At 41.9% G+C, this 23,740-nt stretch overlaps 1 protein-coding gene across 7 annotated transcripts in view; it reads left to right on the forward strand.

Annotated features, from left to right (window-relative positions):
• Positions 1 to 22,997, forward strand: part of MCOLN2 (mucolipin 2) — a 73,134-nt gene extending 50,137 nt beyond the window's left edge. For 5 of the 7 annotated variants that reach the window (XM_023208490.2, XM_023208485.2, XM_023208497.2 and 2 more), the window contains 8 exons: positions 1,552 to 1,651; positions 7,535 to 7,647; positions 8,459 to 8,608; positions 10,077 to 10,178; positions 10,286 to 10,408; positions 17,006 to 17,212; positions 18,883 to 19,004; positions 21,844 to 22,997. In XM_023208490.2, the coding sequence (XP_023064258.1) occupies positions 1,552 to 1,651; positions 7,535 to 7,647; positions 8,459 to 8,608; positions 10,077 to 10,178; positions 10,286 to 10,408; positions 17,006 to 17,212; positions 18,883 to 19,004; positions 21,844 to 21,880 (954 nt within the window). In that variant the 3' untranslated portion in view covers positions 21,881 to 22,997. The remainder of the gene's footprint in view (positions 1 to 1,551; positions 1,652 to 7,534; positions 7,648 to 8,458; positions 8,609 to 10,076; positions 10,179 to 10,285; positions 10,409 to 17,005; positions 17,213 to 18,882; positions 19,005 to 21,843) is intronic. The other 2 variants (XM_023208507.2, XM_023208514.2) reach the window with 2 other exon arrangements.
• Positions 22,998 to 23,740: the final 743 nt, after the last annotated feature.

The raw sequence follows: 23,740 nt of genomic DNA on the forward strand, positions 1-23,740 counted from the left end.
CTCTTATATCTCACTTAGCTTTCTTAAGATCATTATTTTGAATTTTTCAGGCATTTTCTTTGGGTCCTGCTACTTGAGAATTATTATATTCCTTTGGGTGTCCTGTTTTCTTGCCTTTTCATGTTTCTTGTGTCCCTACATTGTTATCTATGCATCTAGTGAAATAGTTGCTTTTTCCAATTTTATGGAATAGCTTTCATAGGGATAGACTTTTTCCTATAGATGGGCCTTAGAGTGTTGGTTGACTATAGTGCATTGGCTTTGGTTCTGGGCAGACTCAGTAGTGTAGTGTCCATGCAGTTTGTTCAGTTGTGCTCCTTGTCAGTGATGTCTGTGATTGGCTCAGTGGCCTAGGCTGAGGGAGTTTTTAACAGCAATGGCACGGTTTTGCTGGAGGCAGGGATGCCAGATTGGTTGTCGGGCTGGACATGTGCATACATAATAAGCAGCAGGCTGTGTGGCAGGCTCTTCAACTGGGTAGGGACAATTGCTGCCCAGCTGGCTGTCAGGTCAGGTGTGCATGGTTGTGGTGGGCCAGTAGGCTGTGAGGCAGGCTCTTTAGAGATGTGAGGTCACTGCTGAACTGGCTGTCAGGCCTGTTTGGGTGTGGAGAGATAGCCAACTGTGTGGCCCAAGTGTGCACAAGCACAGCACACCAGCCAGCTGTTTGGTAGCTTCCTGCTGCGCAGTTCTGCCTGTTCCCAGGGTCAGGGGCAGGAACAGGTGCTGCATGGATTCAGATGTCAGGGTCTCAGATGTTCCATCAGGTCTAGGCTCTGGGCAGCCAGGGTCATGGTGTTGCAGGCACCTGTGTAAACATGGTGGAATAATGGCAGGACTTCAGGAATGGAGAGAGACAATGAGTACTGGCCCCCAGGGCAGAACACACTCTGTTCACGATCTGGTCTCTAAATGGTGTCATGCCATAGCAGCTTAGGTCACAGAAGTGAAGAGTGCGCATAATGTGTGCTTCCACTCTGGGGCAACATGGCTGCATGAACTCCCAGCACCTCTCCAAACTGGATTCAAAGCCTGTGAGGACTGGAGGGCTCTCCTGTAGCAATGACTGCTGGCATTCTGTGGCCGTAATGAAGACCACTGGAGTCTCTAGCCTAACGTTTTCCTATCCAAAGAGATCCCCCTGGCTCTAAGCTGATCCTGGCTGGGGAGACAGTATGGCAGAGGCAGGGTGCCTTGCTCCCCTTTCTATGTTGCTGTCCTGGGCTTTCATGCTCCACAGGATTTTGCTGCTACCCTGGTGCTCTCCAGTGTACTTCTTCAGTGATTTCAGTCAAAATATAGTTGTTTATTCATTATTTTGATCCCTTTGTGTGTGTGTGTGTGTGTGTGTCTGTCTGTCTGTGTGTGATGGGGGCGGGTGTGCAGGAAATGAATGTCAAGTAATTCTAGTCAGCCATTTTGCTGGCCTGTGTAATTCTCTTTGGATCAGCACAGTATTTGGATGCCAGTGATTTTTTTTTTAGGCAGAGTTGATCTAACATGTTATACTTTCTTCTATGTTGTAATCTCTCTATACATTTGTGTCTCCAGATTATCTTTGACAATAAAGCTCACAGTGGCAAAATCAAAATCTATTTCGACAGTGATGCCAAAATTGAAGAATGTAAAGACTTGAACATATTTGGATCTAGTAAGTATGCTATATACTTGCCCATGGGGATTATAGATGATTTTTAACACTTTATTTTGGGGCTTGGGTATTTAAATGGTTTGTTTGCATGGTAATAGGAAGAAAACCACGTCTTGAGCATTATATTCTGTAAAGAATATCCCAAAGCCTTGTATTTTTGTTTAATTCAGCAAATGTTTACTATACACCTCTTAGAAGAGGTAGCATGACTTAGTGGTTAGGAGCTTAGCTCTGGAGCCAGATTGCCTTGGTTTCAGTTCCAGTTCTGTTTACTGTGCCTGTGATCTTGGCCAAATTACTTAACCTGTCTGTCTCAGTATCTTTCTATGTAAAATGAGAGTAATAGTATAGGTTGAGCATCCCAAATCGGAAAAATCTGAAATCACAATCCTCTGAAATTTGAGACATTTGAGCACTGACATGACCAAAGCTCAAAGGAAATGCTTATTGGAGCATTTTGGATTCTGAATTTTTGGATTTGGGATGCTCAACCTGTAAGTATAAGGCAAGTATTCCAAAATCAAAAGACATCTGAAATACTTTTGGTCCCAAATCATTCTGAATAGGGCATACTCAGCCTAAACTTACCTTCTAGGATATTGAATATTAAATGAATTAGTATACAAAGCAAAGTACTAAACACAAGAGTTGGCACATATTAATCGCTAGGCATTATGGGAAAAGGAAGAAAATGCCTTAGTGAGGGAGACTGACATGCTTATAAAATCTGTGATGTGTTATGGAGAGAAATAAGGGTATACATACAAAAAGCATGAGGAGAAAAAAAACAAAGGTTAAGTTTGAGTAGGGCAGAGTGGGAAAAGAAATGATTCTTGAAGATATGCTTTGATCTGAGCCTTGGACAGTGGGGAAGGATCAGGGCCTCCAGAGCCCAGAGAGCAACTGATGCAAATGCTGAGTCATTTACTCAGCCATCGCTCAGAAAACATCACTTAATGCACATGTTTAAAATGGGCTACTGCTGAGCATGGGGGCTCACACCTGTAATCCCAGCACTTTGGGAGGCCTAGGCGGATGGATCACTTGATGTCAGGAGTTCGAGATCAGCCTAGTCAACATGACAAAACCCTGTCACTACTAAAAATACAGAAATTAGCCAGGCATGGTGGCACACGCACCTGTAATCCCAGCTACTTGGGAGGCTAAGGCAGGAGAATTGCTTGAACCTGAGAGGCAGAGGCTGCAGTGAGCCGAGGTCACACCACTGCACTCCAGCCTGGGCAACAGAGTGAGACTTTGTTTCAAAAATAAGTAAAATAAATTTTAAAAATTAAAATAAAATAAAATATAATGGGCTACCTGTGGAACCTGTTCTGTTTGCTCAGTAAATAATTGGGATGATGTTAATGATGGATGCTCAGTACTTTTTATTTTGCAAATTTTGTTTAAATGACTTTCCTTTTGACCAGGTTATCAGAATGAAAGAAAATGTAAAATACCTGTGGCTCTTGTTTTAGAGTTGTTTTAAATTATATTTGATTTGTGGCCTGCTGCTTTTCAGATGTATGATGTGTCCTGATGATTTGAAGTTTTGGTTTCAATAATTTCACCGACTGTCTTAAGCCTCCGATTATAGTTTTGGTTTCTGTTAAAAAGTGGTTACTATTCTCCAGCATACACCACTCTCTTACAGACACACAGAGATCAAGGGCGTATTTTCTAATTAGGTCCAAGTATAGGTTGCAGTGTTCTGTGAAAAGAAACTAACCTTTGTCAAATATGTGATTTGGAACATCATTATAAAGATCAAAATGATGGAAATTTCCAAACTAGGCAGTCAAATGCATTTCCAGAACAGTGAGTTTTTCACTTCTGCCTATAGCCCTCCTTGCAACATTAGGGGTTTTCCTAGATTGTGCTCAGAAGAGAGTATCTCTAGCCCCCTCGTGGCCAATGAGGAGAAACACAAGCCTCCTAGACCACTGGGTAAAAGCTCTTTAAGATTTACATATTCTTCTAGAGCTGTGTCTTAAGAAACCAGGTTCTATCACTAGGAGAATGTGAATTTAAAATAAGATGATGTGATGTGAAAGCCTTAAAAAAATTACGTTTGGAAACCATCTTAGGAAATGGACTTTTTCCCCTATATGAAGCTGTCTGGTGGATTGAGATTGCCTTGGCTCTGGGGGAAGTGGACAAGGACAAGGGCGACATCTGGTGGGACACTTACACTATTTCTAAAAGTTCAGAGGCTCATTCACACCCACACGCTTACCCCCAGGCTCCTCTCTCCTTTGTCATTACCCATATTGAAGCAAATGCAGGTGAATGTCCATTTTCACATACAAACCTCGTGCTGCCTTTTGTGACCCCCAAGTCCCCTGTCTAAATGTGCCATGTCTTCATTTAACTTGGTTTCATAAACACAGGAATTTGGAGATGAGGGGCTTGGGGAGGAATTAGCGGGATTCCTCTTTGGCGGGATTCCCCAATGATGGGTGATACAGATTGTGTTTTTTTTTTTGAGACGGCGTCTTGCTCTGTCACCCAGACTGAAGTGCAGTGGCACAATCTCGTCTCACTGCAGCCTCCACCTCCTGGGTTCAAGCGATTCTTCTGCCTCAGCCTCCCAAGTAGCTGGGACTACAAGCACACACCACCACACCCGACTATTTTTTGTATTTTTAGTAGAGATGGAGTTTCATCATATTGGCCAGGCTGGTCTTGAACTCCTGACCTCGTGACCCACCCACCTCGGCCTCCCAAAGCACTGGGATTACAGGCATGAGCCACCACGCCCGGCCAAGATGTTAATAAAATACATATTTTTAGCATACCAAACTAGTCTTCTCAGTAATTCAAAGAAAAACAGAATCCTATACTGGATTCTGTTAGGAGGACTGGTTTCTGTTTCTAAGCCTGCTTGTTTTCCCATCTGTAAACAAAGTCCAATACAAGCTGTCTTGGAGATTTGTGTTCTAGTTATATGTCAGAAAGGAAAGTACTAGATGCTGTCCTTGGCATTTCATAAGATTTTCGGTTTTATCTTCCCAAGAGCTTCCTATGTTTCCTCTGCTCCATTCCATGGATCCAAGGGAAAAAAAAAATCTTGCATTATGCTAGAGCTAAGTTGTTTTCTTACCTACCCATTAGATGATACCTCAAGATAACTTTCTTGAGTGTAAATGGCTAAAGGTAAATGTAAGTGCTAGGCACTAGGCACTATTCTAACAAGCACTTCACATAGACAGTTCTACCTGGTTCTCATGACAGCCTCAGGAATGGGTACACTTGCCCTCCCCATTTTGAAGGTGGCACATCTGAAGCTTAGTAAGATGAAATCATTTGCTCAGAGAGTTGCATTTACCAGCTGGCTGCTCGCCACCCACTGTAGGAGCTGCTTTGCCCTCAGACACTCATGCCAGTATCACTCACATCTTTGCATTATTAAGTCCATAGACAGTCTGGCATTTCTCTTCAACGCTGTCTCTGCAGAGGTTTCTGTGGAGGACTCTGACCGCAGTCTCTCCTCTGAAGGTCACCTGTCCCTGGTTTTATTTGCTTCTCCTCTGGCCTTTCTGCTTCATCCCATTCCTGAGCTCATCTCCTTTTCTAATTCTCAAACGTCGCTCCCCATCCCTGACCACTGTCCTTCCCAGTGGTCTCTCTGAGGGGCCATCACTCCCATGGCTTTAACTGCCACTGAATAGTCCTCTCTTGTCATGAATATCCAGAGTAAACTCGGTTTACCCAAGAAAGGGAACCAGGAATCATTCTTGGTTGTCTTTCTTCCTTATTCCCCAAGTTCAGTTAGAGACCAGGCCATGACTCTCTCCATCTCTTACGATTCTGTGCCCTCTTTCGCTCTGCCTCAACTTAGCTCAGACCATCATAAGTTCTAACTTAGATTATTCAGTGGTCTTATGTTCTGCTCAATTCTCTTCATTTATTTGTAAGCATACTGAAGCATTATACTAGCCACAGGTGCTGTATTCAACACTACTGTCTTAGTCTGTTTTCTGTTACTTATAACAGAATGCCTGAAACTGGCTAATTTATAAAGAAAAGAAATGCATTCTTTCAGTTCTGGAACCTGAGAAGTCCAAAGTCGGAGGACCACTTCTGGTGAGGACCTTCTTGCTGGTTGGGAGTCTCAGTGGAGTCCCAAGGCAGTACAGGGCATCACATGGTGAGGAGGGGGAGCATACTAGCTCAAGTCTCTCTTCCTCTTTTTATAAAGCCACCAGAGCCATTCCCTTGATAACCCATTAATCTAGGGGTGGATTAATCCATTTATGAGGGCAGAGACCTCATGACCCAATCACCTCTTAAAGGCCCGCCCTCTCAATCCTGTCACATTGGGGATTAAATTTCAACATGAGTTTTGGAGGAGACAGATAATTCAAACCATAGCAACTACCTATGGGCCCTGCTTTACAGAGCCTGTCACTTGATGAGGAAGATGGACACTGAATCATAAAATAAGTAACTGCTGTAAGTGTTTGCTATTGTTATTTTCCTTGGCTGTTTCATGGGCTCTTTGTATATGAACTTGCATAATTTTCACATTTTCTTTCCCAATTTTCATAATGTTCTTTCCCATTCTACACTGTCTCTGTGCTCTGTGCTGTGCTGCCTTTGCAGATGTAATGAAAGGTCAGTGTTTGTTGTGCAGAGGAAAGTAAAGGAGCTCTGGGTGTGTGTAGTAACCAAAAACCATGAAAGTATATAGGAGGGGGCTAATAGAGATGAGAATTTAAGGAATTATTTTCTGAGATGGGAGATTTTTCATTTGGAACTTGAGGCTGAAAATAAATAAGCTGAGCTGTGTGTGTGGGAGAAGTGCTGTTCCAGGCAGATGGATCAGCATGTGCAAAGTCCCTGAGGTGAGAGCAGGAAAGAAGGAAGACCAGTGTGACTGCAGGGTGGAGAAGGCGGGGGGCAGGCAGGAGAGAGCCGGGCTGGGATCGGAGACACTACTGTGAAGTCTGAGAGAAACTAAGGTTAGATTCATCTCCTTCCCGTACATTCTTCTTGCTGCTGTGTGCTCCAAACCAAAAATCTGATTACCACTCCCCTCCTTGCTTCTGTTCCAAGAAGCAATTTTCTCTCCGTATGGAGAAGGCTTATAAGATTGGCACTATGTCCTGGGAAAGTGCACAGTGAGGTTGAGAAGCAGAAGTGGGGATTCTCAGTGGTGGTGTTTTAATTTGTTTGATCTCTTATTAATGATGAACTTGATGTCTCTGCTTTTATGTGAAAGAACTCAGAGTATGTCAGCAGTTTTGCCTTTTTTTGAATGGATCCCAAATGGATCACTTTCCATTGAATTTTATTCTACAGTAAATATTTATATATAAATTTGAGTGCATTTATTAACAGCTCACTTTTTTTTTTTTTTTTTTTTTTTTTTTTGAGACAGAGTCTTGCTCTGTCACCCAGGCTGGAGTGCAGTGGTACGATCTCAGCTCACTGCAAACTCTGACTCCCATGTTCATGCCATTCTCCTGCCTTAGCCTCCTGAGTAGCTGGGACTACATGCACCCACCACCATGCCTGGCTAATTTTTTTTGTATTTTTAGTAGAGACGGAGTTTCACTGTGTTAGCCAGGATAGTCTTGATCTCCTGACCTCATGATCAACCCACCTTGGCCTCCCAAAGTGCTGGGATTACAGGCGTGAGCCACTGCGCCTGGCCCAGCTCACATGTTTTTAAATGTATAGCTTTATATCAGGGAATGTTTTGCCTTATATATGTACTTCTGAATGAATGCAGTGTGATTTGTTTCTGATATTTACCATTTTGTTTTAACAATAGACAAAACATTTATTGTTTGAACTTCTTTTCACACTGCCATTTTGTTTGGAAATTATTCTCTGGTAAGGTGTGTTTAACATTTGAATTCTGTTTTTATTCCTCAGCTCAGAAAAACGCTCAGTATGTCCTGGTGTTTGATGCATTTGTCATTGTGATTTGCTTGGCATCTCTTATTCTGTGTACAAGATCCATTGTTCTTGCTCTAAGGTTACGGAAGGTAAGAGTGTGTTCACATTCTCTTCTTGCCCTCTTGGCCTGCACCCTCAGTTTGCTCAAGCAGTGGACCACCGATGTTGTGCCACCTGCCTTTTCTGGAGACCTTTGACTAAATTAGATTCCTCTGAGTAGTGCCCCCTGTGAGGCATTCATCAGCCTGAGGTGTAGGAAGTGAGTAAAGGCTCTGAGTAGGTCAGGTGGGATCATATAATTATCCTGCCTAAAACTGAGCTGATATGTACAGACGCACAGTGGTGAACTCTCAGGCTTTTGAATGTTTCCAGAATAACGAGGCCCTCTTCAATTCAGGAGTGATCTGAAGAACAGAGTAATAGCATGTGTGGGTTTCATCTTTTGTCTTCAAATCAGAGTTCATTTTGACAGGGAGGCATGGTAAATGGATTATAAGGAAGCATAAAATACTTTATTCTGTTTTTCAAATAGTTTTAAAATTCTCCCTTGAGTTTCATTTTGCCTTTTTACCCTGAGGGCTCTTATGAATATATACTTCTGCTCCCCACATATCTTATTCTGGCTGTGGCATGTGTACAAATGCACACTGGGGTTGGGGAAATCGGAAGTCCAAAGAGTACCATTTGTGGAGCAGGGACGTAGTCTGCATTTGATTTTGCCTAATCCTGACCTTTGTCAATGTCCTTTTCCCCGATCTCCTTGATATTCTGAATGCAAAGTTAAGGTCCTATCCCTGCCAAGGTGAGGGGGCTCATATTTGAGCATGTGCTTTTACAGGCCTTCTCCTTCCAGAGGGCAGTGTGGTTTGTAAGAAACACTTCTTTAAATGTTTGCCTTAGAGATTTCTAAATTTCTTCCTGGAGAAGTACAAGCGGCCTGTGTGTGACACTGACCAGTGGAAGTTCATCAACGGCTGGTATGTCCTGGTGATTATCAGCGACCTAATGACAATCATTGGCTCCATATTAAAAATGGAAATCAAAGCAAAGGTGAGGGAAGCCCATTTAAAGTCTCTGTTCTTCATCTTCTCCTGGACGGCTACAGGCATCTTAAGACATATGATCCTTTGGAGACAACTTTGATTCTCGTGTCTTCCCTTTTCTCACACCGGCACAAGTGAGGCCTCCCCTGGCTTGGTTCCTCGTGAAGGGAAAGTAAGGAAGCCGATGTTCCATGGAACGAAACTTGGCAACAGCTCCAGAATAGTGACAAAGCTTGAGAAGATTGATTATTTGGGCCTCATTTTTCTTTTTAAGTTGTAAAAGGAGCAGCTTATCCATAAACCAGTCCCTTCCCTGAACCTGCATGTCAAGAGTTTGTGGGGAGGATCTGTGATTGGGTGCTCTGACGGATGGGGTGAGGGCAGGAATGTCAGACTGCCTGCTAAAGCCTGACCCTTTGTATAACTTAGTTGATTTGATCTCCTACATAAGCCTCAACTCCTCCTTCACCACACTGTTCTCCCATCCACTCTCTGCTGTTGGTCAGAGGTCCTGCCAGCCATACCTCCTAACCCTGACACGCCTACTCCTCCCCCATCCTGGCTCCCTCTGGCTTTCTTCAGGCTTTTTCTTCTCTGGCCAACTGTGACAGCAGTCTCCTCACCAGCTTTCCCATCTTCTGCTTCATACCTCTGAGATCCATTCACACAGCTGTCAGAGGGACTTTTCTGAAAGTGTCTGTCTGGCTGTTACCATCCTTTCTACCTCTTGGGGCCTACTTTGGGATGAAGCAGCTTCCCTTGGCAGCATGGCCTCTGGGGTCATCATCATCCAGCTCTGCCTCTTGCTCCTGCCCCTGCTCTGACCCTGCCCCTCTAGGATGTCTTGTCAGCTTTGTACCTTTGTTCAGCCTTCGTCCACTTATCTGTGGCGCTTCCTCCCAGCCTGTCCTGCAGGCCCGTCTTTGCTCTGGGGTCGTGTCTGTGGTATCCCTCTGTGATGAGCTAGGCATTGTGTCTTTCACTGCATTTAGTATATTGTACGAGAATCATATTTGTGTGTTTGTCTTTTCAACTAGCCCTAGAATTTCCTGAGAGCTGGAGCTGTGTTAGCAAATCATGTGGGAGTTTTCTTTCAAAAGCGGCTGAATTGTATTGTTTGGTACTTAACAAACACCATTAATTTATATCCTCGAATGCCTAGGTCAGTGATAAATGCAATTTCTATTTGAGAATATTATTTGGAAAAAAATTTAGTTCAACCTAAATGTAATTTCTATTTGAGAGTATTATTTGGAAAAAAAATTAGTTCAACCAATTGAAATACTAAAAGAAAACGAGAAACACATTTGGAATTATATCTGTTTTTCTCTTTTTCTTTAAAAAAACCTCTTACTATCACCTATAGGAAAGCAGATAGTTCCTTTTTTATTAATTGGTTTAATGTAAGGTTAATAAGCTAAGTGGAGTCAAATATTTTACTCATTTCTCTCTCTCTCTCTCTTTTCATTCCTTAGAATCTCACAAACTATGATCTGTGCAGCATTTTGCTTGGGACCTCTACGCTCTTGGTTTGGGTTGGAGTCATCAGATACCTGGGTTATTTCCAGGCGTATAATGTAAGGATGTGGCACTGGGTAGTGCCACTGCAGTTGAGACTCATTTATTCTTTGGGTTCTAATAGCTGCGTTTTCATTTCACCCATTCTGTTCATTCTTTTTTTCAGGTGCTGATTTTAACAATGCAGGCCTCACTGCCAAAAGTTCTTCGGTTTTGTGCTTGTGCTGGTATGATTTATCTGGGTTACACATTCTGTGGCTGGATTGTCTTAGGACCATACCATGACAAGGTATGTAGCACACATTCCTCCTTCTGCACATGGGGCACATGGGACCCTTGAACATGGGTTTCTAGCATTTACTTGCTTCCTGGTCTTCTCTAGCACGTACCCTTGACATCAGTAAGCATGTATCTTTGTATCCGTTTTCTTTTTCTTTTTTTCCTTTTCAGGATATAGAAGTGACTACAGGATGTTGAAACAAGAACTGTACAAGACTAGAAAGCATGTATTATAGTTGTCTGGGACTGGCTTAAGGGGTCACATGGTTACCCAGTGCTCATCAAATGGGAAATGTTTGGACATGAGATCACTATATTAAAAATGAAAATTAAGGCCGGGCGCGGTGGCTCAAGCCTGTAATCCCAGCACTTTGGGAGGCTGAGACGGGTGGATCACGAGGTCAGGAGATCGAGACCATCCTGGCTAACACGGTGAAACCCCGTCTCTACTAAAAATACAAAAAAAACTAGCCGGGCGAGGTGGCAGGCGCCTGTAGTCCCAGCTACTCGGGAGGCTGAGGCAGGAGAATGGCGTAAACCCGGGAGTTGGAGCTTGCAGTGAGCTGAGATCTGGCCACTGCGCTCCAGCCCCGGCGACAGAGCAAGACTCCGTCTCAAAAAAAAAAAAAAAAAAAAAAAAATGAAAATTAAGTGAGGAAAATTATTATAAAAAATTTCCAATTTAAAGCATTATGTTTTTCGTCCAAGTTAATTGAGAAGAATGAAGATGGGCAGAGACTGCCTAAAACGACCATAGTAGGTTTATGATAGAAATGGTGACACGTCTTGTCTCTGCAGATGGTTTTGATTATAGCATCATCTTTGTGCCTTATTAAAGATCAGTATCTGAATTCTAAACTATTACCAAACTTCAGTGAGCATTATAATCTCAGGGACATCAAAGTTGTGCTAAGATGTTTTTGTTATAAAATCATGCATTTGATTGGTAGATGCATCAGGAAATGAAACTAGGTAAGCCTTGTTTTTAACCCAAAAAAGTAAAAGGAGTTATTTTATCTTATGGCTTTTCCTCCATTGGGCCTGTGGCAGTTGGAACAACAGAAACAACAAAAATAGCAGCAGCCAACACTTACTGCTTGTATGTTAGACACTCTGCTGGGCATTTCAGTGCTCTTTCTTATTTACTCCCCACAACAACCCAGGTACTGTTAGCCTCACTTAGGTGCTCTGCAAGGAGAAAAGAGGTTAAAAATGGTAAGTATTCCTTCCAAGTTTGTATACCAGTTCAGCCTTAAGTTTTGACCTTGTTAGTTGCATTAACCAGAAAACGTGATCAAATCTGGTTTACAAACTGTTATACATGAATATTAAACCTCTGTGCTGTCCTACCAGAATAATACCGAGTAACCTGGCACACTCAGACTTTCTCCTTTTTAGGTGTCACATTTAATATGTCTAGAGAGAATTACTGTTTTTCCTATTTGAGATAATATATAATTAACAAAGTGACAACCTCTGGGTTGGTAGTAAATCTTGATAATATTGCTCTTCAAATTCTCTGTCACTGCTTAAAGGTGACTCATGAGAAAAAAATATTCTTTGATATGATCTCTCTGATTTGGAGAACTTACTGTCTTAGAGCCTGGAAAAATGTATTTTTCTTCCTTGCTTTATGCTCTGAAAGCTTTTCCACATCTTTGTCACTAGAGGGCAGTGTTGCACTGTGTGGAATAAATACTGTGCCTGAGGATTCAGCTTTAATTCACTGACCCCAAAGTCACTGGACAAGTGGTCCCATCTCTTTTGCACCCCACCCCCGTCTCCCCTACCTCATCATTATTCTGGAAGGTGCTCAGATAAGGTTGCTTGAATTTTACTAGATGGCTACCATTCTCAACTGCTGTCTGTTAGGCATGGTGCCCAAGATTCTTTTCTCCCTTGCTGTGTTAACCCTTCCCTCCCCTTCTCTGTGAAGAAATCCGATTGTCCTTTTACAGAGAATAGGCACCTTCATATATTAAATAATATTCCTGAGATTACCCAGCTAGAAAGTGGCAGAGATAGGATTCAAACCCAGGTCAGCCTGACTCCAGTACCTGTGCTTTGACCCATACCCTGTAGGGCTTTTCTTGGTGTTATCTAAAACACATCATTGCAAGAGAGCATATAGTCTGACAAGAAACAGTCTTGTACTTGGAGATCAACCATGAGAGGACAGCCATGTAATCGGTCTCATTCTCTCAATGGTGTCAAGGTCACCTCATGGAAAATGAGGTTATTTGTTTTGTGAGCCTGACTGCATTTCCATATGTTCAATTTGTCCTTTCAAAGGATCCAGGTGAAACTGGGATGCTCTGAGCCAGCACTGTCCAAGAAAAATACAATTTGGGCTACAATTGAGAGCCTTGCCTATACTGTAAAATTTTCTAGTAGCCACATTAAGAAATACAAACCAGATGAAATTAATTTTAATTATGTATTTTAAGCCTAATATACCCAAAATATTACTTCAGCATGTATTCAGTATAAAATGTTGAAATATTTTACATTCTCTCATACTAGTCTTTTTGATGTGGTAGATATTTTATCCACACAGCACATCTCAATTTGGACTAGCTACCTGTTGGATGCTGGCTATTCACACATTCCTGGTGACTACCATTATGGACACTGCAGCTCTAGACTTATGTCTTTCACTTAATATCAGCTTTCCCTTTATACCCCTGGAGGAGGGGAGGGATAAGGGATGTCTGTAGGGTTGCCCGCAGGTTATGGCATCTCTCACCAGGCTGATATATTGGGGAAATGCACAGCTGAGTTAATTCACTGAATTGTACAAGTCAATTGGGGAAGAGAACATCAGTCTGGTTTTGGAATTTTGTCCTTTTCTTCTCCATATTGCTGCCTCTTTGAATCTGAAGTTAGAATATTTTATTGCCCCTTGCATCCTTTCTCCCAAATTAATCCAAGCTGTCAGCAAGTTCAGGTTCTGCCAGTATCTGAATCAGAGGACTTTCAGGTTACCCGAAGCCTTGAAAAGCTAAGCATTCGAAGCGGGCATTTTTGTAGGATTTTTAGAATCACAGCAACCTTGATTGTGAAAGCTAATTCTTTCTTTAAAACAAAACAACTGAAAAGGAGACATCAGGAAAACCATTTGACTGATAGCTGGGGTCCCATAACACTTCAGCTTCCTGTCTTCCTGTTAGGCATCTGATTTCAGGGGCTCAATGGAAAGGGAGTCAAGATGCAAAAAGTGTCCTGCTGATGTGTGTTCCCGGCACTAATGGACTTTGGCGCCGTGCCCTTTCAAAATGCCTGGGCACAGAGGGCGAGAGACTGTTGATGTTCTTCCAAACCTCATCTTGAATTATTAAACATTACTCTAATGTGGCTTTTACATTTCCAGAGGACTTTTTTTTTTTTTCTGTGAGGAATAAATCATAACCTTGCGTTGTCCCCGTTTTACAAATGAGAAGACCAAGGCTTGAAAAGTTATTGGACTTTGCTGATGCCATGGGTCAAAGTTCAGCAGACTCTGCATTACATTTTCCTCCTTCCAAGGCCTCTGGTTTTAGCCACGTATCTCTCAGCTAAAACATTTTGCCTAAAGTTTGCATGAGATTCTTGGCACCAGCTCTTAAAGCAAATATTTATGTTGTTCTCTGACACAAACCATTGCAGGTTGTGGTTTCATTGAAATGAAAGGTTTCTGGCCCAACTGCAAACTTATCATTTGTGAAATGAATGGTTGGGTTCTCACTGTGGGGCCAGAGAACCTATGGGGACTCTTTATGGAAATACCCATTTAGTATGTATTAAATGTCTACTGTGCACCCAACATTGCTAGGTTCTTACAGACCAAGTTCTTGGAGGGGAGGAACTATGGTTTGTTCCTCTTTACATTCCCAGTGTCCAGCATAGCACATAGACCATGGGAGGTGCCCAGAAAGTTTGCTGAATGAACAAGAAGCAGAGAGAGAGTAGTACCTGCTTTCCAGGGGCTTATGATTGCTCAAGATCCAAAGGAATGCCCTACAAATGTGGTCCTTCTAGACTGGAAGCACATTAGGACCTTGAGTATTTTTAAGCTCACTTCTACTATGAATTTGGCCACTGAAACAGACTCTGGTTCACAGCCACCTCTTGTACAAAATGGCAGGGTGTTACCAAACACCTAAAATTGACTGGGTCTCTGTTATAACTCTTTGGTGTGTTAAAATAATTCTCATGTTCACAAGAGGAGGGGGAGGTAAAATGGTTATGAATAATGTTAATGTTGAGACAGATATTGTATGTAGCCTGATAAGTGACTAAACAGAAAATTAAAAAACAAATGTGACATATACTGACCAACTAGCTATTTGCAGTTGAAACCTGAAGCGTGGACAGTTGTGCTTGGACTCAGAGGTTCTTGAAACTAGAGAAAGGAATTGACTGGATTCCAAAATAAACTGAGAAATATAAATTATTAATGGTGCTGTCAGAGTTGTAACTGACATCTATAGAAACCAACTTTAATGTCAATGTTTTCAGCTTTAACTTCAATGTTTTAAGGCTGGTGTTGGGTTTGGAAAATATTTACTCTGGCAATCGCCTGTTTTACTGTTAAATAATCTACATATTGTTAAGTGATCTGTTCATTTGGATATTTCTTCTAGGTCTTTTTGGAGAAGGACTTTAGTTCATCAGAGTTTTTGCTGATGCAGCAAAGCCATGGGTGGGATCCTTGTTTGGGGTGCATTTGTAGACCTTCCCCCTTAGCCACCAACTTTACCTTGCCTGGTCCAGCCATGTGGCTGGAAAGTAAGGCATGGTGTTTGTATCTAGTTGGAGTGTGTGTGTAAAAACAATGAGAAGACCATAGTTCATTCTGTGATTCTTACCGATATGGAGTGCAGAGAAAGGACTAGAGCTGCCAGGGCACTCGGTCTTGAAGTACACTCTGAAATAACCCTTGAACGTTGGTTTAATTGGACGCAGAGAAGAGAAAGAAGAACATAGCAGGTGAGGAGAATAAATTCCATGAGGGAAAAATGTAGGGATGGGCCTGGTGTTGGAAGAGAAGATAAGCACAGCATGTTAATACTGTCAAGAAGGAGATGTAATGAGACCGCATGAAGGAGGAGCTTATCGCAACCTTCTTGGTTTAGATTTTTATTTTGCATCCAAACTTTGTATAATCTCACAAGGGAGAAATGACCTGAAAGCCTTCTTCTTAAAGTACAGGTTTTACTGCAGCTTTGACTGGGGAGGGTGAAGAGATTGGAGTAAAAGAGACTTCCTTGGAAGTTTCTGTAATAATTCAGAAATTCGTGTTGACATCACAGTAGAGTAGAAAGGGTGAATCGGACAAACATGATAGGAACAGACAGGCCTTAGAAGACTGAAAATGGGGAAGAGTAATCAGTTCAACACAGAGTTTTAAGGACTTAATTATTTCAGAGTAAATGTTTCTTTGGTAGGAGATTGGAATCACTGACAGATATAGGGCAATTTAGAAAAAAAGCTCATTTTTTCTGGTTAGGGTGGTAGAAAGTTTTGTTTTGTTGGCATTTTCAAGGAATAGTCTGTTGTATAACAAATGCCAGCTGGGCACAGTGGCTCATGCCTATAATCCAAGCACTTTGGGAGGCTGTGTGGGCGGATCACCTGAGGCCAGGAGTTCGAGACCAGCCTGGCCAACATGGTGAACTACCATCTCTACAAAAAATACAAAAATTAGCCGGGCTTGGTGGCAGGCACCTGTAATCCCATCTATTTGGGAGGCTGAGGCATGAGAATTGCTTGAACACTGGAGGCAGAGGTTGCAGTGAACTGGGATTGCAACTGCCTTCCAGCCTGGGTGGCAGAGTAAGACTGTGTCACAAACAAACAAACAAACAAACAAAACCTACAAATGCTCTCTAACATGTATACATATGTAACCTGCACGTTATGCACATGTACCCTAGAACTTAAAGTATAATAAAAAAAAATAAAATAAAATAAAATAAAATAAAAAAAGAAAAGAAAACATAAGAAGATGCTTATGTTAATCAGGAGAAAAACCAGGATCTAAACTTGTTAGATCCTGGTTTTAGATATATAAAAACTACACAGGGAAAAACTGTCAGAATTGTTAAGAGATTAACTTTGAGAGTATGCAGGGGTGTGTGTGTGTGTGTGTGTGTGTGTGTGTGTGTTTTAAAGAGACATGGTCTTGCTCTGTTCCCCAGGCTGTAGTGCAGTGGCAGAACCTTGGCTCACTGCACCCTGAACCTCTGGACTCAAGAGATTCTCCCACCCCAGCCTCCTGAATAGCTGGGACTACAGGTGCACCACCATGCCCAGATAATTTTTGTATTTTTTGTAGAGATGGGGTCTTGTAATCTTTCCCAGACTGGACTCAAACTCCTGGGCTCAAGTGATCCTCCAACCTTGGCCTCCCAAAGTGCTGGGATTATAGGCATGAACCACTGTACCTGGCCCAGAGGGGGTTTTTGAATAATGTTTTCCTACTTCTCATGGTGTTCTAGCATCTTAATATAAGTAAGTTACCACTATTACGAATGACAAAAACAATGTTAACAAAACAAGCTAACTAGATACCCTCTGCTTTTTAGAATACTCTATTTCAGAAACTAATTTTTATCTCCCCCTACAGTTTGAAAATCTGAACACAGTTGCTGAGTGTTTGTTTTCTCTGGTCAATGGTGATGACATGTTTGCAACCTTTGCCCAAATCCAGCAGAAGAGCATCTTGGTGTGGCTGTTCAGTCGTCTGTATTTATATTCCTTCATCAGCCTTTTCATATATATGATTCTCAGCCTTTTTATTGCACTTATTACAGATTCTTATGACACCATTAAGGTAAGTAATTATCAATATTTGCAGCCAAAAAAAATCACTGCAAATTCTGTATAGATTATAGGAGAATACCACATTTTAAAAACTTAAAATATTACAGTTCAGATTTTGAGGTTTTGTGGACAAACTTTTTAGACACTGGAGATGAGTTTTAGGACATCGTCCCTGTTACCCACAGCAGGGTGGATTGGTTTGGAGGGGTGGTGGGAAAGAAAAGGGAAATGGGGTCAGGATGGGTTGAACGGGGTAAATCAGGTAGTCGGGCTGCTGGTCTTAGCCCTGACGGATTATACCTGCCAGTGTGGCTGCCTGGAACTTAGGATTGAGTCATAAGTTTCAGGGATGAGAGGTGACCGGCATCCTGACAACTCTCAGATATTGCTACAAATCACACTGGATAATACAGCTACTGGCATGGTGCAGGCTTCCTTTAAATTATGAAAACTAAGGCTTTTGGACTGTTTAGCTTCCTACTTTCTTAAGCTACCTGATGGATTCTGTATCCTTTCAAACTGGGCCCATTTAACTGATTTGTGACTTGAAGGAAGTTCACTTGCTTGGGTGCTGGTACGTTCTTCACAGCAGATGGTCATGCTTTGAAAATCCTGCTTCAGGGTCAGTGACTGAAAAACCAGGGGTGCCATGCCAGTGCCTTTGTCAGGGCTGTTTTCTGCTTAACCACTTTCTCAGAATAACGCAGAAGAAAGCCATTCCATTACCTTTTGAGCGTGTGGGGAGATAAGTAAATGTTCAGGTGGGGATGGTAGTTGGCTCTCACATCAGGGCTTGCATGTAGAAGGAAGAGGTGCACACTCCTGCCACAGAGGTTCATGTCTTTGATGTGGCAGTATCCCTGCATGGTGGGGTCCAAGCCTCAATGTTAAAGTGAGTTGTCTCATTAAGCATGAAGGGAGGGAGTCTTTGTGTCTGCTTGGAAAAAATCTGTCTTCTGTTCCACTAGGTGACCAACTTCCATAAAAGTAGAGGAAATAATGATTATTTCCCAAGCAGAGTCTACATTGCCGATGTGTGTGTGTAGTGGGAGGTCTTATCTAGTCTTGCTGTTAGCATTAAAGATTTAGACTTTTTTTTTTTTTTAAAGAGAGAGGGTCTTGCTCTGTTGCCCAAGCTGGAGGACAGTGGTATGATCCTACCTCATTATAGCCTCCAAGTCCTGGGCTCAGTCGATCCTCCTGCCTCAGCCTCCAGAGTAGCTGGCCAGGTGCACACCACCATGGCCAGATAATTTTTGTATTTTTTGTAGAGATGGGGTCTCACCATTTTGCCCAGGATGGTCTCAAACTCCTGGGCTCAAGTGATCCTCCTTGGCCTCCCAAAGTGCTGGGATTACAGGCATGAGCCATCGTACCCAGACTAAACATTTGACTTTTGATTATTTCCTTCATTACCATTTTTTTTTTGACAAACCTCTCCCTGGCTCTCCTCTGCTTTCTTTCTGAAGTTTTTCTTTGGATTGTTCTCTGTTCCCACAGTGGCCCTGGCTTGGTGTTCTGGGACTGACAGATTGATTCATCATTGTTAACATCAGTTCTTGGATCTGAGCTAGCAATGTGGGAGAGTTTTATTTTAGCCAAGGTGGACTTGGTTTGTTGACAAAAGAGCAATTTCTCATGCTTTATAAATAAGGTAACAACATTGTATACTTTCTAAAGAAATTCCAACAGAATGGGTTTCCTGAAACGGATTTGCAGGAATTCCTGAAGGAATGCAGTAGCAAAGAAGAGTATCAGAAAGAGTCCTCAGCCTTCCTGTCCTGCATCTGCTGTCGGAGGAGGTCAGTATCATGTTTATTCGCCATGTTCCTGAGATGGGCTGCTCTGTTGCCTTAAGAAAGAGCCCCTCCAAGATTATCATTACATTCAGAGATCAGCTTATCATGGGAAATAATTCCCCTTTCTTTTCTTTCCTCCCACTGAAATTGGCTTTAGAAATGAATTATTTCTTCTAAAACAGGGTTATGTAGAAAGCTACATGACGTGATTGGAATCTCTTAGGAATACTATGAAACTCTTAAGAGAAGGCATAAATTATGTCCTTAAAGTCAAGAGGCTGAGCTCTTAAGTGGACCAAGTAAGAGGTCAAAGCTCTTATTTTTAGAGGTGGAACTCTGGGAATGTCAGAGTCGTTTTCCCTTTTCACAGTATGTGGTACAAGCAACCTTTCTTGATCAGAGCAGGAAACCTCTTTGTGAGGAGGCCGTCCAAGTGCTTGCTTAGCGGTAAAACACCAGTAGCTCTTCCTTGCCCCGCTGTGCTTTGCCTGCTGTTCGTCAGGACATGTAGGGAAATGGTCTAGACTTCAGTGGACAAAGCATATTACATAGTGATTTGTGGACTAGAATGGGGTCATGTGAAGACAAATTTTTTTTAATGTGCCTGTGTTTGCTTTCATCTGAAGTCAGGGGTGCCAGTTTGTAACTAAAAGTATACTCTACACGTTTTTTCTTTTTGGAAGGACTCTCTAACCCAAATTCCTGAAGGAAGCTAGGAGAACATAATTGCTATTTAAAACCACAGGATGCATTTTTCTGTTAATCAATTCATACAGCATCTTGGGACTTACAATGATATGATTGAGCAGATCCAGAGAATGTCTGGTAAATAGAAAATGAGATCTGAGAAGAGTTGTTTTCAGAATCACACCTTTTTTTCTCAGAGCATTAAACTGTCGCTATGAAAGCTGGGATAAAGGAAATTAATTTTCTTAATAGGCAGCTGCCTCCTAAGAGGCACCATGTATAAGGAAAGTCTCTCAAAATCTCTTTTTTACTATAAGGGGAAAAACTTCATTGGAAAAAGTAGTCATGAATTCTAAAAAGTAAATGATAGGTCTTTGGTGTTTGGACCTTGGTTTGTGCCACACAAAGTCCTGGGAGGTTATTAAATGTTTCATCATGCAGCCCTATGGAACAAGTGAAAGATTTAAGGCGTGGACTCCAAGATGTTTGGGTAAGATTGAGTGTGAGTGGTGAGACGCAAGGAGCAACAGCAGCAGACTGTTTGCCCTAAGGTATGCTGAGGGTTGTTGAGAAGATGCATGGTGAGATGGAGGGTCTGCCCCTCATGAAGAGTGAAAGAATTCAAGGGAACAAGAGAATCTACCAAGGAGATCAACTAAAGAACTAGGATGATGAAAGTTTTGAAAAAGAGGATATCAAAAAATAAAGACAGGTAGCTGTAACTATGTTTGGCCAAACGATGATCCCGAGTGAAGTCAGCTATAGCAATTTCAGTGGAATCATCAGACCAAAGCCTAGATCCCAGGGTGCTCTTATGGACCCTGCAGAGTGAATGAAGGGCCTAGGCCCTGATGGAAGGAAATGGATTATAATGGGGCCTTGAGAACAAGTGATGGCTTTGACTCCATCTAAAATTAAGTATAGCTTGATGTGTTTAAAAGCTAGGAATGGGGCTGGTTACGGTGGCTCATGCCTGTAATGCCAGCACTTTGGGAGGTGAGGGCAGAAGGATCGCTTGAACCCAGGATTTTGAGACCAGCATGGGCAATGTAGTGAGACCCTGACTCTTAAAAAATAAAATAAAAGCTAGGAACAGGAGAATGGACTAAAATTGAGGAAGGCTGTGAATGGAGGCTAAAGATGAACATAAAGATTCAGCTCTGCAAAGATTGGTTTCTGTCTGGTGATACCATGACAGGTGATACCTGCTATCCCAATGCTGCTTCCTGCAGAGCATGGCTGTGGTCACTCTTCAACAAAGCAGTCCAACAACCAGCACACATTTGATTCTCCTTTGAGTTTTTGACAGAGCCTCTAGCCTGAGCATCAGAACACCTGCGTTTTCATTTTGGACACTGCCATTAACCAAGTGTGTCCTGTGACCTCTCCTAAACCTCTTGGATGGATCAGATGACCTCTGAAACCTCTTCCAGTTCTAAAGTGATGTGGTTCTTTGGAGAGAGATGCTTGGTTGAAGAGACGCAGAGTTAACCTTTACCTTCCTCTATTGCAGTGAAGGAGGAAAATTGACTGTTCTAGTAATTGATAAGGCCTTGTTAGCGAAGGGACACAGAGGTTCTTTTTTTTTTTTTTTTTTTCCAGAAACAAACTAATATATTTATTGAGTAAAACATAAATGTGAATGTGACATATGTTTTTCTTTTTTAAAATTTTACTTTAAGTTCTGGGATACATGTGCTGAATGTGCAGGTTACATAGGTATACATGCGCCATGGTGGTTTGCTGCACCTATCAACCCATCATCTAGGTTTTCAGCTCTGCATACATTAGGTATTTGTCCTAGTGCTTTCCCTCCCCTTTCCCCCCACCCCTCAACAAGTCCCAGTGTGCAATGTTCACCTCCCTGGGGGCATGGAAGTTCTTAAGAGACAGGTGACTCCTCACAGTGTTTCTAGAAGCATCTGCTCAAACCTCAAACAGTGGACATTGCCCTTCTTTATTTGTTTACTTATTTGTTCTGAACGTTGGTAAATAATCAGAACACCTTGCCTGTCTTAATTTTTCATCCTCTTATATGTTTCACTCAACATGTCCATAATTTATGTGGGCCTAGAATATAGAGTATTCCTACTGCTCCTCAAAGATTTTAAATTATTCTGTCTTTTCTCTTTTCTTCTTTCCCTTTCTGTTATAGGAAAAGAAGTGATGATCACTTGATACCTATTAACTAAAGTTCTTCTGCTAAAGATGATTAAAGTTCAGGCATCCTTATCCAGCAGCTGGACAGAGGAACTCCAAATGACTTGGACCAGCAGTTCCAAAATGACTCTCTTATTTACTTGTGGAGTGGGAAAGAGGACTAATGGTTAGCCAGCTGGCCATGACTGAAATTCCAGCTTTACTTTTTATAAACTTGAATGATAAAGAATAGACCACAGGCTACTACTGGGCATTAGTGCAATTGAACAGTGATAATAAAATTCTCTATTAGTCTGTTAATTTATGACATGATCTCAGAATGGAAAAAGATCACATTTCAGAGTGTGCAAAATAGTCTTTAAAGCCATGTATTTAAATATGTGTGTTTATTGTCAAATAAGGGTTTGTTTTAAAGGTGATTCCTGGTTTGAAGACATTTGTTAATTCATGGTCTGTATAGAAATGAAGTTGGTTGCAGTACCAATCTAGAGAGTCCAAGCTGGCGAACCACTAAGCTATTTAAAAATCACCCTTGGCCTGGCACAGTGACTCACACCTATAATCCCAGCACTTTGGGAGGCCTAGGCAGGCAGACCACTTGAGCTCAGGAACTTGAGACCAGCCTGCGCAACATGGCAAAAACCCATCTCTACAAAAAATACAAAAATTAGCTGGGCATGATGGCAGGCATCTGTAGTCCCAGCTACTTGGGAAGCTGAAGTGGGAGGATCACCTGAGCCCTGGAGGTGGAGGACGCCATGAGCCGTGATCATGCCATTACACTCCAGCCTGGGTAACAGACTGAGACCCTGTCTCAAAAAAAAAAAAAAAAAAAAGATCACCCTTAAATCAACAAAAAGACCTCATGCTCATGCAGTGGACATTTCTTGGCCTGTTTTCCTGTGGGTTTTTCTTCAGCATGATATGAAGCAACTGTTGGCATAGCCAGTGGGATGAATAAGAAATGGAATCATTTGTCTGCCTCGTCACTTGTGCTAATGGTCGGCTGTACACACATGACGTGTGGAAGTGACCTGTATCTGTGGTCACTCATTTTAACAGTTGAACTCTGCTGTGTTGGTTGTTTACCTTTGTCTAGCAAAGAAATACGGTATATTTTCTCTAAATAAAGTTATTTTTATCATTCCATATGGCACTTACTATTTTATACATTGTCTCTAAACAACTACCTAGTGAAACATTCAGATCACATCTCTCTTAAGCACTTGGTCTCCAAAAGGGATTTCCCAGTTGCTTAAAAGCAGTGAAGGACACACAGGGGCTAGGATATAGAAGTTATTCAATAAATATTTATGATGATAGCTTGAGAGATGAAGATCACTTCAGGCATAGGCTTATTTCATACTTGAGCTATCTCAGTGGTCAACTATTTTAAAGTTACTGGTGAAGAGGAGAATTTGAATTAAGCAGGACCCCCCCTCCTTCCAGGGCTCTTCCTCTTTCTCCGTGGCCTCAGTCACCCTCCCCACAATCCCCTACCCAATTTTCCTTCTCATGTCACCTTCCCCCTCCTTGCTCTGACTCCATCTTTATATGCCTGCACCAAATCTAGGCAGGGAAAATCATGCAGTTAATACCATTAAAGTTATTAAGAGAGTAGATGACTCATGTCTACACACAGGATACTTTGCTAAAATTATCATTTTAAACTTTCTTTTTTACAAAATATGTGAAGAGTTCTGTTTGATTTTTAAACTAAGACACCATTAAACTGGTGGTTCTGGGGTCATTTGCCTGAATCAGAGACGTAATTTGACCACTTGTTAACTTCTGAGTATATTGTCATATACTTAGTTTTGTCTCTGAAAAGAATTGCTAATTTTTTTCTTTTTATTTATTTATTTTTTTAGACAGATTCTTGCGCTGTTGCC

The sequence above is a fragment of the Piliocolobus tephrosceles genome, chromosome 1 (genome assembly GCF_002776525.5).
Source record: "Piliocolobus tephrosceles isolate RC106 chromosome 1, ASM277652v3, whole genome shotgun sequence".
In the NCBI taxonomy this organism is placed as follows: Eukaryota; Metazoa; Chordata; class Mammalia; order Primates; family Cercopithecidae; genus Piliocolobus; species Piliocolobus tephrosceles.